At 46.2% G+C, this 17,605-nt stretch overlaps 1 protein-coding gene across 4 annotated transcripts; it reads right to left on the reverse strand.

The window, feature by feature from the left end:
• Positions 1-4,250: 4,250 nt before the first annotated feature.
• On the reverse strand, positions 4,251-17,407 carry LOC119660346 (protein max). Of its 4 annotated transcripts, none has more exons than XM_038068838.1 (5): positions 17,115-17,407; positions 16,969-17,031; positions 4,841-4,951; positions 4,661-4,784; positions 4,251-4,603 (listed from the first exon to the last, which is right to left on the reverse strand). In XM_038068838.1, the coding sequence occupies exons 1-5, from the start codon at positions 17,151-17,153 to the stop codon at positions 4,461-4,463; spliced, it is 480 nt and encodes a 159-aa protein (XP_037924766.1). In that variant the 5' UTR covers positions 17,154-17,407; the 3' UTR covers positions 4,251-4,460. The 4 variants fall into 4 exon arrangements, with proteins under 4 accessions (XP_037924766.1, XP_037924769.1, XP_037924768.1 ...); XM_038068839.1 differs by having other exon boundaries at positions 4,256-4,603; positions 4,844-4,951; XM_038068841.1 differs by lacking the exon at positions 16,969-17,031 and having other exon boundaries at positions 4,844-4,951.
• Between the last annotated feature and the right edge of the window lie 198 nt (positions 17,408-17,605).

Raw genomic sequence — 17,605 nt, forward strand, 5'->3', positions numbered from 1 at the left:
AAGCGATAATTCGATCGGACTTATGAGTCACAGTATATATATATCGCTTTGGATATAAGAGTGATGCAAGCTTTTTGTTTTTCAAGAAAGAAATCCCAAATTGTATGCATAGTTCCCCCTTACAGACCACAAATCTGCCCCCAGTACACTCTGAGCTAGCAACTGGAATAACTGCAATTACCGCAGATGCATAGTGGAGGATTGCATTGGTTGCTCAGTGGTAGCTTTTTTCCAATGTCGGAGTATCGTTCTCTTCCTTTGATATGGTACTTCTCTGTGAAATACAACTCTAGATCGTCCAGGCTCTTTTCCTTAATAAGTATCAGGTCCACTTTTTTACTCGCTCCTACCCTTCAAATTTTCGAAATGATGTGTCCTCCAAAGTATCCTTCTTGGGTTTCTCCTTGTGCATGTGCACTGGGATGTTACCGAATCTGTATTTGATGCGGTACTTGTTGTTTTTGATCTGCACCATAAATCGGGGAGGCGGGGAGCTGCCTAAATCGAAGTAAGATTGATATTCTTTCTAGGCGGTACCCCGAATTATTTACACCAAGGGATGTTTGAAATACTTTGGAGTGACAAGACAAACTGGGAGAGCGTGGCTCTGTGACATACGGCTTAAACCAGCAACTGATAACTTGGTATATTGACGGATCCCTCACAGCAGGCGGAGCGGGTGCTGGGGTCATTGGTTCAGGGAAAATGTACTTGGAGCCAATGGGTAAGCACACAAGCATATTCCAGGCAGAAACATACGCAATAGATAGATGTGTCTCCTTTAATTTTCAAAGGAACTGCAGGTCTGGTCGAAAGCGTATGCCGCTGAATACAAGCTGGGCATTCCTCCCTGATACATCTGCCTGATAGTAGTGTTCTCAATGATTATTAGATGGATACTCTTGGCCATGCTATTAACATAGTATGCTGGTCCCAAGCCCAGGTAAAGGAGGAGGGTTTGAGGCAACGTACTCTGTACTATCCTCAGTAAAACAAAAATAAAATGCTGAGATCAGGGAAAGAGATAAATAGAGTATAGTTGGAGTTATTCTACTATGCTAAATCCTACCTGATCTCTCTTGGTGACAGGCCCCGCGACAGCTCGACCAAGAAAATGCATAGAATGTCGTTACAAACATGATGATCGGATTGAGTCACAAGCCTCGGAGAAATGCTAGGGCGTCCACCTCAGTCGACGCGGTAGGACGGGCCCCGGTCCTGTCGAGAAATGGGCAAGGGTTCTTGACGCATGAATGGCGTCAGGACGTAAGCAAGTTAGTCCGCACACAACGAACAAAACAAATACGTGTCTGCACGCTAAATGTTGGTACCCTAACTGGAAAGGCGAGGAACTCGCAAGAACCCTTCGGAAAAGGCTCATTGATATCTGCGCTCTGCAAGAAACCCGATGGTTTGGTGCCAAAAGCTGCGACATTGAACGCGAACGCGGTAAAAATGGCTACCAACTTCTCTATTTTGGTAACCCACACACTCAATATGGTGTTGGCATTGCCATCTCAGAGGGTTTCCGTGATGCCATTAAAGAAGTCGAACGATTTGATGATCGGCTGATGAAGCTCACCATTATATCAGCTGATCGCACTATTCACTTCTTCACCGCGTATGCACCACAGGCAGGTCGACCTGATGCCAACAAAGATGCCTTCTGGCAACTTCTCGATGAAAAGACTTGCACGTGTCTGCTGACGATTACATAATCATTGCCGGCGACCTTAATGGTCATGTGGGTGAAAAGGCAGACGGTAACAGGTGCCATGGGGGAAAGGGGTTCGGAGCGCGCAATGAGGGTGGCGAGCGTATAATCGATTTTGCGGACACCCACGACCTTCTCCATACGATTGCCAACCATTACGAATGTGGAGGAATCATGGAACCAAATGAAAGACACGATCCACAAAGCGGCCTCTGCAACCCTCGGGGTCACCAAGCCAGGTGAGCGGTACATCAACCGAGTTACTTGGCTTTGGAATGATTATGTTGAAATGAAGGTCCGTGAAAAGAAACGCCTCTACCACAAATTTCTCGACGATAAAACGCCTGCTAATTGGTAAATTGATAAGAATGCCAACCGGGAAGCAAAGAAATCGGTCGCTGTCACCCGAGCGAACCATTTCAAAAATCTTTACAATAAACTGGACACTCGGGATGGCGAGAGAGATCTGTATCGACTTGCTAAAAGTCGTGATGAATGCACACAGGATATTGAACACTTCTGTTGTGTTAATGACAAGAACGGTACTTTGCTTACCAACCGTCGAGCCGCAACGGATAGATGGCGAGAATACTTCGAGCAGATTTCAACTGATGAATTTGCTCATCCTCCACTTCCACAATCATTGCCGACATTTGGAGGAGTTCCACCAGTCAGCGCAACTGAAGTCGAGGAGGCAATAAAACAAATGAAATCGGGGAAAGCAACAGGACCTGACGACATCGCATCTGAGCTCTGGAAACCGAAGAGCTGGGACCCAACACTGTGGCTCAGTGAATTCTTTAACCGGGTCATTCAGGAAGGAAGACCGCCATCTGACTGGCAAGAAAGTACCACTGTTCCAATATGGAAAAAGAAAGGTAGCCCAGCAGAATGTTCAAATTACCGTCCGATCCGGTTACTTTCCCATACTATGAAGATTTTTGAACGCATTCTTGACAACCGTATTCGCGAAATCGTTGAAATAACCGTGAATCAAGCCGGATTTGTCAAGAACTGCGGAACTACTGACGCAATACACGCTGCACGGTTACTCATGGAGAAACACCGTGAGAAGCATCTCCCTCTTTACATTGCCTTTCTGGATCTAGAGAAAACGTTTGACCGTGTACCACACGAACTCATCTGGTATGCTTTACGACAACACTTCATGCCAGAAGAACTCGTGCTGAACCCAGCGCACGATCCGAAAAGTAAAGTTCGAAGTATGGCGGGTGTATCAAAACCGCTTCGTGTCTCTGTTAGAGTTCATCAAGGAAGTGCCCTCTCACCACTCCTCTTTGTCGTTGTTACGGACACCGTCACACTGGATATCCAACGTCCAGCGCCCTACACACTGCTTTATGCAGATGATGTTTTCCTAGCATCTGATAGCAAAAATGATCTCGAGCAACTTGTTCAAAAATGAAATGATCGCCTCATGCAACACGGTCTCAGATTGAATTTAAACAAAACTGAATTTTTGACGACCGATCCCCATGAAACAGGCACAATCACTGTCAGCGGCAGTGATCTGCCCAGAACTGAGCGATTTAAATACCTCGGGTCAATGCTATCAGCCAATGGAGAACTGCGTTATGAAATTGCTTCACGCATTAACGCAACCTGGATGAAATGGCGTTCCACAACTGGTGTCCTTTGTGATCGACGTATCAACGAACGTCTCAAATCTAAAAATTACCGCAATGTCGTCCGTTCGGTCGCTCTCTATGGTTCGGAGTGTTGGCCAACCATAAAAGACAATGAACGGTGTCTTGCGGTAATGGAGACGAAGATGCTACGTTGGACTAGTGGCGTCACACGTTTAGATCACATCCGAAATGAGGATATCCGCGATCGTTATGGGGTTGCACCGATCGTGGAAAAGTTGCGAGAGAGGCGTCTTCGATGGTATGGTCACACAATTCGTGCAAACAAGAATTCGATGGTAAACGACCAAAAGGCAGACCTAAACAACGATGGCTTGATACGCTGGATGGGGTTTGAAAGCCTCGAGATTGCACCCAGATCAGGCATTCGATAGAGCCAAACGGCGAAGCCGATCACGACGAGCCGACCCCGCTTGTGAACGGGACAAAGGCTGAAGAAAAAGAAGAAAGAAGAAGACTCTTGGCTGTGCTGGCTAGCTAACACAGGGTTTCCTGGCTCCTACCTTTGCTTCTAACCTACCTGAGATTCCTTCTTTCTTGGGAGCATTGATCTATGATGCCCTCTTTTCTTGAGATGCAGACTTTTCTTCAGGTAGCGCAGATTCCACTTAGTGCCTCGCTCACCGATGCCTTTTTTCTTGTCAATTATTTTAAAGGGACCGCATAAGGCCTGCAAATCGCTTCGGTCATCCTGCTCCCAGGGCAGAGGCGGTACGGCGTCTGATGAATTGATTCTGCCCTAGAACGAAAGTCTGTTGTTGACCCAGCTGTGCCAGTGTATACAACCTGGATTACACTATAATTTAGCCTGAACAGCTCGTAAAATTCTGTTACATCGAGAAATGTATGGCATTAAGGAACCGACAAGATCATCTTAAAATAATTTATTATATTTTGCACAAAAATATCCCTAAAAATTAATAGTGTATGCAGGCTTTACAAAAGTCATTATTATCCGTCAACTAGAAAAATGAATGAAATATACAATCGCCATTTAATTCCTGAACGTTTCTATGGATTTATTTTGATCATTTCCATTCTTTGATTTCAGCTTGCGGTTAATCCTTGACCAATAGCATTCAGTGATAAGCTGACGACTTCATCTTTTTACTCCGGCGTCCATTCATGTGATTTTCATCATCATCCGAACTTTCTGGTTCTGACTTGATCCGGTCTGCCATTTGGTCTGAAAATGAATCTTTCGCCTTTTCCAGTTGCCGTACTGTAAAGGTAAAATGTCATAGTACATTATTCACATTAACAGAGGCTTCATTTTTACTTTGTGACTCTAATGCGTTATTTTGTTTTTTCAGGTCTTCGATATCTTGTTGATGTGCTTGATTTTTCCGCCGCATAAACTGAATGTACTCGGCTGCTTTTTTGAGTATTTGTGCTCTACTTGGCTAAAAGGATAAGCAACAGTTTAGTAATGGATTGAGCGACCATAATGGAAACTAACTACTTTTTCGCCTTGAAGTGATGGAACCGCTTCACGTAATGACGTAAAACTGTCTTTTATATGATCGCGCCTCTTTCGCTCTAGAGCATTGTGATGAGCCCGCTTTTCGGCCTGAAAAAAAAAGAAGAAATTATGTCGTTTGATAGGTGTGTCAGTCTACAGCTCGCTACATTGAATTAGTGGCACAAACAGCAAAAGGAAAACTGTGAGAAAGAAAAATAAATTGGTAACAGTGTTTGTTGTTGGTACATTTACAGCAACACAAATTCCAGGAATATTCCATTCCTTTTCAACATCAGCCATCTGTTTCGATCACATTTCTTTCCATGACTTTCGATGTGCCGTTGAAAATACCCGTTAGAAGTCGGGAAGTAAATGGAAACTTGGGATGTCTCCTTTGTTAGTTGCAGGAAATCTGATGACTAGCGATCCCCGCCACTTGTCCTGGCAGAAATGGCACCGGTTTTAGAATATGCTGTTCGGGACTTTTGATTTGATACCTTCCCACAACTGTATTTGGTGAAAAAAATACACCCCTCTTTTGTATGTACTCAACGTAGAAGGATGTAAATCACTATATATGTGGGCGTTCACAGTCCCCGCCTTCCCACCAAATTTCATCTCAATGGGTGCAGCCTTTCTAAGAAAAGTATGTGTGACAGACAGATAGATGGAGTTGCTAAATTTCTCATCAGGCGCGTCACTCTGTGTGGATAAGGGGATGCTGCGTATGAATATGCACTTATACGCATTCGGAGGTGTGTGTTCACGGGCATTTCTATGCGCAGATCGGGAAGGTGGGAAGAAACCGCCCACCCGTGGACAAAAATGGCTATGGGAAAGTCACCTAGAATAAAAAAAGCCAAAATGGAAGAAGAGAGATGGTGGAAATTTACGCTCGGAACTGTGCGTACCGGGGCCTTTCGGAGTGGACAAGTAGGCTGCTTGTCGTTGACATACCTCGACTGCAGTGCTTTGATTGTAGACAGCTTGGTCACCATTGCATCTGATGCTAAAAGCAGCTTAGACACGTGAGGGCTTAAATCGAGCTCGTGGCTACCTAGAACACTCATGACAAAAGCGCAGAAAGAAGTCGATGGAAAAGGAGAAAGGTGGGCGTGTCAAGCCACAGTAACACCAGCAGCATTGGAACGTAAGGGGCTATGAGAGGTTTCTCAAGATCGAGTACCGGGTCCATTTAGGAGAAACTCATTATGAGATCCCTTTCAATATTCAATATCTATAATGCCCCAAAATCTGCGGAAAGTAAAATGGAGGTCACTCTGGAGAAAGAGACTGTGAATTAGAAATCAAACCTGGAAGAGCATCCTTCATTTACCTTGGAGCGAACATTGTTGAGTTGTCGGAATTGAACAAAGCCAAACACAAGTAAACCAAGCAATCAACCCTGTGGTGAGAGTCATTCGTGTTCTATGTATGTCAAAACAGGTGTCACCCAACCGAATATTCGTGGATGGACAGAGGAAACAGTTCAGAAAAGAGACGACGAACATTCAGGAAATTAGCAGGTTCCCAAGAAATAAGGAAGCTTAGAAAGCGGCCCATTACATCGGTAGGCGTAAAATAGGGTTTGAAACACTAGTGCTGCCAAGGGAACCGATGTCTGACCAAAAGGTATGTTACAGTTGGGCCAAAATTAGGCAAAGCCTAAAAAGAAGAAGGAGAGAATGAGGATTCGCCCCGAGGCGATAATCGTTTCTAACAACTGGATGTCAAAGACTTGGAGGGAAATGTAAGCAAGATCCAACATGGAGCGAACATATTGCCGCAGCGGCAAGTGTCCAGCAAAAGGCTAAAATAAGTGAACCCAATTTCCAAGTCGGCCGTTGAATGAATTCGAGGACATGTTGGAGACCGGTTCATCCTCGAATGAGGGGAACGTCAGATTGGTCTGCGAAAGCAGTTATCGGGCTAGACGTGCGGCGCAGAGAGCCATAGATAGCATTGACCATGTAGCAAAGCAGCATGTCTAAAAGGAAGCTCGAAGAAACCTCAAGCTATCTATACAGCGAAGCAAGAGAGACTTCTTCAAACAGAGGCAAATATAGACCCATGGCGAAGCGCCTGGAGGGTTTTAAAGGTCAGGCACAGTGTCCAGACACCTTTAGATGTGACTGTAATACCCCCAGTGACGTCGAAAGAAGCACTAGGGATTTGCATCATTTTCCTACAGATCTATCATATATGTGATGACTTGACCAGTTGGAACCCTATAGGGTCTTTGGCGGCGAATGATGTACTCCTCATAACGCTTCAATTCCGTAAGACGGCTAAATATGCTAGGTACATTAGAAAACTCATTCCACGTGCCGAGCTATCTCTTGTGGATATTAAGGGATTATCTGACCGCTAGACAGCCAGAGGAGGACCACGTCGGGAGTAGCACAGGGATCCACCCTAAGACTGGATCTCAGGAACGCTTCATACGATAGTTTTCTGAGACTTGACATGCCAGAAAAGTCACACCTGGCCGGTTGTGCAGACTACGTTCCGGCCGGACGCACTGTTAAACAGGCGCAAAGCAAACTTGGAATATTTATGCGACGAGTAAGCGGATGGATGATTGCTCATGGTTTCAGCGTTGCGCTGGAAAAAAACCGAAGAAGTTATGACTAGAAAGAAAATCCCGAACCGTCCAATATCGATCCACGAGTTTACTATAGAGTCAAAAAACAGCGGTTAAATACCTTGGTTTGATGCTCGACTCAAAGATAAGGTTCTTCGAGCAAATCAAAGTAGCAGCGGACAGGGCGGCAGCTGGAGTCTCGGCATTAAGTCGTCTAATGGCGAAAGTTACGGGCCCTATATCTACTAAGAGCCGTCTTTTTATGGGAGCAACTTAGTTCTTTTTTCTGGTCTATGGCGCGGGAGTATGGGCTGATGCCCCCAGAGACGGGGAGCTTCGCGAATAACGTGTGTTTCTCGCACTGTCTCAGAAGAGTGGGACGGCTTTCGTTAGCAGCTTTATGGATACACAGGGGAGCTCTCTCTAGATAACATTGTTAAAGAGACGATGCTAAAGAGCGCTGGCAGATGGAGTCGTGTTGCCGATTTTATTCGGGCTCTTCTTATTGCGAAGAAGATTGAGCTCCACCGATGGAGGGACCGGAATGCAAGCAGTATCCAGAATTAACAACTTCCTTCCTCCAATCCCCTTCCGTTGGTGAAAGGAATTCCCTGACTTGGAGGTTCCCAAGGCCATGAGAGCCGGAAGGCTAGCCCGAAGAAATGCGTCAAACTGTACCAGGCTAGTTCTCTGATGACAGGGGGTTTACTTGGTGGGCATGGGCATTTACGTACAGAGTGTTGGACTCCCACAACGCTACGTCCACAGATCACCAACTAAACCTTACTCTCCCCATCGTCAAAGAGCTAGCCTGGAACCGTTTGTCACATTACTTCGGGTTAGCCCCCGCCTTGCGGAGTTTCCAAATCAGAGAATTCCTTTCACCAACGGGAGGAGAGGGGAGGAAGGGAACAGTCAATTCAAGGAAGCCCTGGCTCCTCCACCCGGTCGAGCTCTATCTTCTTTGCAATGAGAAGGACCCGAACGTAATGGGCAACACGGCTCTACCTGTTAGCGCTCCTCAGCATCTCCGCGAAAATGTTGTCTGAGAAAAAAGGTTGGGTTTCGTCCACAACTCCATTGGAAAACACACAACCCAGAGATCGTGCCTTTCCAATCTTGTGCAGATAAGACTGAAAACCATCATGCCCACTTAAGAACTGAATAAGGAAATAGTCAGCCCCACTATGCTTCCGATTCAGCGATGCACCAAAGATACCAACGAGCGGCAAAGTCCATCTGCATCTAATTTCATTTTGCCAAGAGAGCTGCCACTCATCTAGGGTGCGCTGTCGTTCGTCACGAGCAACCACCTTCCTTGGCTTTTCCCCCTTGTATATGGCTTGAGGCTCCTTAGTAAGAAGGGAAACGGGGATCAATCCACCCGCATTTCTGTACTTGCGCGAGACGCTTACGATATAACTCCTTGCCAAGAGCGTAAGCCCATGCTTCTGCGGCCTACCACCTTGTCGTGGCTTGTGGTAGTTTACTACTACACTAAGAGCGTCCAAAAACACATGAAGACGGAAACAGAGGATTGTAACTCTCCAAATGGTAAGAAGTCACAGACTTCGAATCCACCCCTGACTTTGAGAAATCAGGTCGTGGCCGAGGCACGAATTTCGGAGGCCTCACCTAATTCATGTTCCCCACGGAGAAATCTGTGGAAAACAGACTCTCCACTTCAGTGGAAAACCTACACCCGGTGTCTACGGCGCGGTCAACCAAAAAGATAGTACAACAACTCCCTTAATGAGAGGAGCTGGAAATCTGACTACGGCTGGTTGGTCGGTGACATTGTTACCTAACTCTTCTAAAATATGGGGGAGGAAGGAAACTTTAGTCGCAAAGAAAAAGGGACTACAGGCTTGCCTGTTAGAACTTTCTCCTTCGTCTGTACCCGGGAAAGCAGAAGAAAGGGAAGCTGATAATGTGGACGCAACTGGTCTAATTTCGGTATGTGAAAATAAATCCATGCAGCTCGGACTCCGTGAACTTGGAAGGGCTTCTAGCCGACGAGAACGAGTCTACACAGACTCTCTTAGAAGAACACCACCCGGAAAAACAGGTCTCAGAAGTGGGAAGAAGAGAATTGGCGGTTTCTGCAAAACCTTCAGCACGAAGGTGTTGCAAGGGGAATTAGGACACTGCGAGAGCGGTTGTTACTAGTGAAAAAGCGAAAGCTGCTGTACTATCATTTGAACATTTCAAAGCACCTGGTATGAATGACATCTACCCAGCGATGCTAAAGAAGAGTATAGAGCACTTAGAGCAAATTCTAAGAAATATTTTTTGAAGATGTCTTGCCCTGGGCTAGGTGTCTTCCTCTTGGCAGAAGGTGAAGGTAGTCTGCATAACAAAGCCTGGGAAAGGTGACTATTCTAATCCAAAGAACTTCAGGCAAATCAGCCTATACCATACCATTTTTGCTGAAATGTCTGGGGAGACTGGTTGAGCGTCACATTCGCGAGAAGGCGTTAAAGTCGCACGCCCTAAATGAAACGAGCTCTTACAGCTTATGGGCCGTGTAGGCGGACCTTTGCCTGGATATGGGGACTTAGCCCTCAGGTAGTAATGTGGATATATGTTGCTATCATTAGGTCGATGTTTGCTTATGCATCCGTAGTGTGATGGGTTAAGGTGAAACAGAAGAGTTTTCGCTGTAAACTAGCCAAAGTTCAAAGAACGGTGTGTTTAGGTTGTCTCCGGTGCAATGAGCACCACATCCGGCGAAACTGTGAATGCATTACTCAATGTGCAGCCCTTGGATTTGTTTACTCAGAGACCTGCAATGAGAGCAGCTCATAGACTAATTCGATTAAATCTACGGGAAAGAAAAGGACGTGGGGGGCACAGGGCATTGGAAGAGTCATTGGGAGAACTGAATCTAGCACTGAGGGGGTTGAGTAGTACTTTGATTACTTCAAAAGCATTCAAGAATGTTAAAACTGATTGAATTCTGTTTTTAGTTCAATACGGTAGATTTACTCTGGGTACCTGGTCATTGTGGTGTAGAGCAAATGAAATCTCGGATGCCTTAGCAAAAGAGGCTTCAACTTTCCCCCTGCCCGGACCGGAACCAGCAATTGGGGTGTCGGTAACATTGGCTGATGCTGCTATCAAAATCTGGGAAGCTTCCCATAATGTGAGAACCTTACAAACATGCTGCAAAGTTTATCTTGTCGAAAAGCAGGAAGACTTGCAAAAGTATTGTGGACATTATGACTGGCCATATGTTCAGAATAGGAATTACAAGATGGTACGTGTCTATCCTGTAAAGAGGAAGCGGAATCCACGGAACATTTTCTATGTGAGTGCCCCGCGTACGGACGCATCAGACATCAGATTTTTGGTGCTAATGTGCTGATGATCAAAGGGTAGTATAGGTCCCAGGGCGAAACGTGGATTGGTACCCACGATGGAGCATAAAACCTGAAAAATGCCTGCTGAACCAACACCAACAGCTCTACTACCAAACCCTATCTCCACCTACACGTGATGACCGCTGGGAGCTCTTTCTTAACGAAAAGCTGCAGACGAAGAAGAATGAAGGCGAGTCTCCCGCGCTCAAAAAAACGGGACAAATTGTGGGAGTTGGGTAGGGCTGACAACCATACACGGAAAACAACTTGTTACGAAGCCACAACAGGAGCCTCGGACTGGACGGATTACACAACAACGAACCCGGCAACGACAATATAGATTCGGATCACTATCTCGTTGGCATAGTGTTCCGAGCTCGAATAACAACACCACCCAGAATCCCCTCTGACAATCAGGTGAGAGTGAACACTGGAGCCATCCACAACACAACCTTCCGCGACACCTATAAGAGGGAAATGGATGCCGCAATAACCGCAGTTAACAGAGGACCTAGAGATGAAGCATCGACAAATGAGCTTCAGAAACACCTGAAGAACGTTATCATTGATACGGCCACAACATTGACCCCAGCCGCAAAAGGAGTCGGAACGGCTGGTTTGACGATGAATGCCGCATACCGAGTAATGTTGCATTCTCAAAGAACGCGGGCACGCGCAGAGACTTATCACGAACTCCGTCGAGCGGAGAAGCGACTTCACAGACGGAAAAAGGAAGCCTGGCAGGACCAACAAGTCTGTGAATTAGAAAAGTACAGGTAGCAACCGTATCACGCACGGAAGTTTTACCAACAAGTCAGCAGGATGAAGCCTTATACACCTCCACGCTCATCCTGCCGAGACAAAGAGGGAAATCTGATTTCCAATAGAATGGGCATATTGGAGCGATGGGTTGAGTACTTTCATGAGCTACTAAACAACCATAACATCGGCGAGTTGGAGGTCTCGCCAATTGAAGACGACGAACAAATACTGCCACCACCAAATTTAGGAGAAACAGTCCGTGCAATTCATCGGCTAAAAAATCATAAGTCGCCAGAAGCCGATGGAATTATAGCCGAATTGGTTAAATATGGAGGCGACCAGTTACACCAAGTGGTTCATCAGCTTGTGCTCAAGGTATGGAACAGCGAATCAATGCCTGACGATTGGCAAAGAGGCATTATCTGTCTCATACATAAAAAGGGATATATCACACAGTGCAGCAATTATTTAGGTATCACGTTGCTGAGTACCATCTATAAGATATTCTCCGTTATCTTGCTAGGCCGGATAGCCCCATCCGCCTAGAACATCATTGGCTCATACCAAAGAGGTTTCAGTCTAGGCAAATCGGAACAGATTTTCTCTGTGCGGCAAGCGATGGAAAAACTGTTGGAATATGGACAACAGTTGCACGATCTGTTCATCGACTTTAAAGCCGCCTATGATAGCATAGAATTCGATATCCCAACGAAATTGATAAGACTGACTAGGCTGACCCTGACCAACGTGCGAGGCCAGATAAAAGCAGCAGGATCACTCTCAAGACCATTCGACATCAACAACGGTCTGCACGCTAAATGTTGGTACCCTAACTGGAAAGACGGAGGAACTCGTAAGAGCCCTTCGGAAAAGGTGCATTGACATCTGCGCTCTGCAAGAAACCCGATGGTCTGGTGCCAACAGCTGTGACATTGAAAACGAATGCGGTAAAAATGGCTACAAACTTCTCTATTTTGGTAACCCACACACTCAACATGGTGTTGGCATTGCAATCTCAGAGGGTTTCCGTGATGCCATTAAAGAAGTCGAACGATTTGATGATCGGCTGATGAAGCTCACCATTATATCAGCTGATCGCACTATTCACTTCTCCACCGCGTATGCACCACAGACAGGTCGACCTGATGCCGAGAAAGATGCCTTCTGGCAACTTCTCGATGAAAAGACTTGTCACGTGCCTGCTGACGATTACATAATCATTGCCGGCGACCTTAATGGTCATGTGGGTGAAAAGGCAGACGGTAACAGGTGGCATGGGGGAAAGGGGTTCGGAGCGCGCAATGAAGGTGGCGAGCGTATAATCGATTTTGCGGACACCCATGACCTTGTACTTATGAATACATGGCTCATCAAACGATTGTCTCATCTTCCCACATTTTATAGTGGGAACAATAAAACGCAAATCGACTATATTCTCATAAGACGCCAACATTTTACCACTGTCACTGATTGCAAAGTCGTTCCCTATGAGACCATCGCACCTCAACATCGGCCGTTGATTGCCGTCCTGCGAATTAAGCCACCGATAAAACAGCGTGAGGAACGCACTGGCCCGCCGCGCATTAAATGGTGGCGATTTGGTGAGAAGAAAGAAGAAACGGTCTCACTCATACGATTGCCACCCATTACGAATGTGGAAGAATCATGGAATCAAATGAAAGACACGATCCACAAAGCGGCCTCTGCAACCCTCGGGGTCACCAAGCCGGGTAAGCGGTACATCAACCGAGATACTTGGCTTTGGAATGATAATGTTGAAATGAAGGTCCGTGAAAAGAAACGCCTCTACCACAAATTTCTCGACGATAAAACGCCTGCTAATTGGTAAATTTATAAGAAAGCCAACCGGGAAGTAAAGAAAGCGGTCGCTGTCACCCGAGCGAACCATTTCAAAAATCTTTACGATAAATTGGACACTCGGGATGGCGAGAGAGATCTGTATCGACTTGCTAAAAGCCGTGATGAACGCACACAGGATATCGAACACTTCTGTTGTGTTAATGACAAGAACGGTACTTTGCTTACCAACCGTCGAGCCGCAACGGATAGATGGCGAGAATACTTCGAGCAGGTTTCAACTGAAGAATTTGCTCATTCTCCACTTCCACAATCATTGCCGACATTTGGAGCAGTTCCACCAGTCAGCGCACCTGAAGTCGAGGAGGCAATAAAACAAATGAAATCGGGGAAAGCAACAGGACCTGACGACATCGCATCTGAGCTCTGGAAAGCGAAGAGCTGGGACCCAACACTGTGGCTCAGTGAATTCTTTAACCGGGTTATTCAGGAAGGAAGAACACCATCTGACTGGCAAGAAAGTACCACTGTTCCAATATGGAAAAAGAAAGGTAGCCCAGCAGAATGTTCAAATTACCGTCCGATCCGGTTACTTTCCCATACCATGAAGATTTTTGAACGCATTCTTGACAACCGTATTCGCGAAATCATTGAAATAACCGTGAATCAAGCCGGATTTGTCAAGAACTGCGGAACTACTGACGCAATACACGCTGCGCGGTTACTCATGGAGAAACACCGTGAGAAGCATCGCCCTCTTTACATTGCCTTTCTGGATCTAGAGAAAGCGTTTGACCGTGTACCACACGAACTCATCTGGTATGCTTTACGACAACACTTCGTGCCAGAAGAAGTCGTGCGCTGAGTTCAATTGCTCTACCACGATCCGAAAAGTAAAGTTCGAAGCATGGCGGGTGTATCAAAACCGCTTCGTGTCTCTGTTGGTGTTCATCAAGGAAGTGCCCTCTCACCACTCCTCTTTGTCCTTGTTATGGACACCGTCACACGGGATATCCAACGTCCAGCGCCCTACACACTGCTTTATGCAGATGATGTTTTCCTAGCATCTGATAGCAAAAATGATCTCGAGCAACTTGTTCAAAAATAGAATGATCGCCTCATGCAATACGGTCTCAGATTGAATTTAAACAAAACTGAATTTTTGACGACCGATCCCCATGAAACAGACACAATCACTGTCAGCGGCAGTGATCTGCCTAGAATTGAGCGATTTAAATACCTCGGGTCAACGCTATCAGCCAATGGAGAACTGCGTTATGAAATTGCTTCACGCATTAAACGCAACCTGGATGAAGTGGCGTTCCACAACTGGTGTCCTCTGTGATCGACATATCAACGAACGTCTCAAATCTAAAATTTACCGCAATGTCGTCCGTCCAGTCGCTCGCTATGGTTCTGAGTGTTGGCCGACCATAAAAGACAATGAACGGCGTCTTGCGGGAATGGAGACGAAGATGTTGCGTTGGACTAATGGCGTCACACGTTTAGATCACATCCGAAATGAGGATATCCGCGATCGTTATGGGGCTGCACCGATCGTGGAAAAGTTGTGAGAGAGGCGTCTTCGATGGTATGGTCACGCAATTCGTGCAAACGAGAATTCGATGGTAAACGACCAAAAGGCAGACCTAAGCAACGGTGGCTTGATACGCTGGATGGGGATTTGAAAGCCTCGAGATTGCACCCAGATCAGGCATTCGATAGAGCCAAATGGCGAAGCCGATCACGACGAGCCGACCCCGCTTGTGAACGGGACAAAGGCTGAAGAAAAATAAGAACGGTCTACGACAAGGTGATGCCCTAACATGCGTCCTCTTTAACCTGGCCCTCGAGAAAGTGATCCGTGATGCCGAGGTAAATGCAAGGGGTACGATCCTCTTTAAGTCCACCCAACTACTGGCCTATGCTGACGATATCGACATCATGGGAAGAACGACCCGAGACGTACCAACTGCCTTCATCCAGATCGAGCAGGCGACGATTGGCGCGAGATCTTGGGCTGCACATCAATGAAGGCAAGACAAAATATATGTTGGCAACGTCAGCACCGAAGAAGAACCAACCCACAGCATCAAACCGCACTGGTCAAACAGGAAGAGTAAAGATAGGAGAATACAACTTTGAGAAAGTTGACAATTTCTCCTATCTAGGGTCGAAAATCACAACCGATAACAACTAAGATGATGAAATCCGCGCACGGTTGTTGTCAGCCAACAGAGCCTATTTCAGCTTACAAAGACTGTTCCGCTCGAAACGTCTCACCATAGGGTCAAAGTTCTTACTGTACAAGACTATGATCTTGCCAGTCCTCATGCATTCCTCGGAGGCTTGGGGTCTTAGCAAGAAGAATTGCGAACTCTTGTCCGCGTTTGAGAGAAGCATCCTCCGAAGAATTTTTGGCCCCCTACATGAGGATGGACGATTCCGTAGCCTACATAACGACGAAATCTATGAGCGATGCCATGACCGTCTGGTTGTGGATAAAATCCGGCTCAATAGGTAACGGTGGGCGGGTCGCTTAATCCGTATGGATGAGGATGATCCAACCCGGAAAGTCTCTAAAGGCAATATCTATGGTAAAAAAAGAAGACGAGGTAGACCCTGCATGAGATGGAGTGATGGCGTAGGTCAGGGCGCCAAACAGCTTTTAGGGATATCGAATTGGTGGACCTCAGCGCAAAACCGGGAAGTTTGGAGTTCCTTATTAAGGCAGGCCTGGACCGGATACCGGTTGTTGCGCCGTTGATGATGAATGTGCTCCAATTGCAGTGGATAGCATCACATCCACTGACGGAAATCCTGCGATACATAAACGAGTCCGGGATATTTCGCTAGACGGGGGAATCGAGTACAATGGACTACTAAGGTCTAAGTGCTCAGAGGCTTTGCCTCTCCCCCACCTCAAACTCACAAACAGCTTACGATTTCCTCGACCTTTGCTCTTTCGAGTGAGGTGAAGGTTGTCTGCCGTTCTAAAAGATCAACGTACACAAAATAATTTGGAAGTGGGACTGGCTCCACGTTGACCATTCCAAATTAAGTTGGTGCTAGGAATCTTCGTGCTTAGTTGACTCCTGCCAAAACCTTCATTTTACACAACAGAAATGTATTTTTACGCAGTTTATATTGCTAAATGACAAGCGCTTGACAATTTAATGGGATTTAGAAAAAAAATACAAAATCGTGTTTGCGTTTTATACATTCCGCAGACATCATCCCTTTTGGGTTTAGACTTGGAAAGCAAAATGATTGCTGTGGCCTGCGTTATTTGGTTTTTCCTATCACACCCGATACTCATTGTCGACCAACCTCTCCAGTGCGGCCAAGCGAGAGAGTTTGGGAATTCCGCCCTGAGCTGTTTTCCGATAAATTAGCAAAAGATAAACAGCAAGGCCTCGCCCTAAGTCCCTTGGTTGGTCAAGCGGAAAGCAAATGTTATTGGCACACATTTTGCAAGTGCTAACGGTCGAACACGGGCCCCGAACACGTGACACGTGAACGACTCAGTTCCCGGGCTGGCCGTCGGGCGCACACAGAACTCACGTCTGCCATCAACAAAACAAACTCCACGCAGTTACCTGTGAGTAGCTGGGATTAATTGCATTGCGCGGCGGCGGTCGTGGGTCGGAGTCATTTTCTTCCTGCAAGAAAACAAAACGCAACAACAACCATTACTGACGGCGGTGCTACATTGCCTGAATTGCAAATTATTCATTTCACGTACGTCGCTCTCGATGTCGATGTCCCTGTCATCCTCGCTCATAGTAACTTGCTCGGGGCTGGAAGAATGCTGACTCTTCCGGACATTCACACAATTCCTTGTTTATCACGAAACTATTCGGCCGCGGGCGAACTAAATGTTCCGAATTTGGCGAAATCACAATGCAATTGACGGCGGTTCTGCTGCATCAAGGGAAGTGATCGGGGACGACGGCTCTTCGAGCACTCGACGGAGCAACTTCAAAATTAGCAAATAAACATCACAAACACCTACACACGTTCGCCGCACATGGAGATCTGTCAAGGCACAGAAAATAGCAATCGGGTTACCAATGTTACGTGTTGATGAAAAATTCATCGCATTTCATGCTACAATGGAGGATGCAAATATTTAGACAATCAATTACTTTCTAGATTCTACGTAATTGATTTCTACTGCAACAACAGTTTTTCCCATAGATATGAACGACTCGCACGCTCTGTGCAATTATTAGC

The sequence above is a fragment of the Hermetia illucens genome, chromosome 6 (genome assembly GCF_905115235.1).
Source record: "Hermetia illucens chromosome 6, iHerIll2.2.curated.20191125, whole genome shotgun sequence".
Lineage (NCBI taxonomy): Eukaryota > Metazoa > Arthropoda > Insecta > Diptera > Stratiomyidae > Hermetia > Hermetia illucens.

What these genes read in the sequence shown, in the direction of transcription:
- LOC119660346 (XM_038068838.1), bottom strand. Translation starts at nt 17,153, where the DNA reads ATGAGCGAGGATGACAGGGACATCGACATCGAGAGCGAC. An exon ending in TTAATCCCAGCTACTCACAG is followed by an intron (nt 4,952 to 16,968) that starts GTAACTGCGTGG and finishes TTTTTTTTTCAG; the next exon opens with GCCGAAAAGCGGGCTCATCA. An exon ending in TAACGCATTAGAGTCACAAA is followed by an intron (nt 4,604 to 4,660) that starts GTAAAAATGAAG and finishes TTACCTTTACAG; the next exon opens with TACGGCAACTGGAAAAGGCG.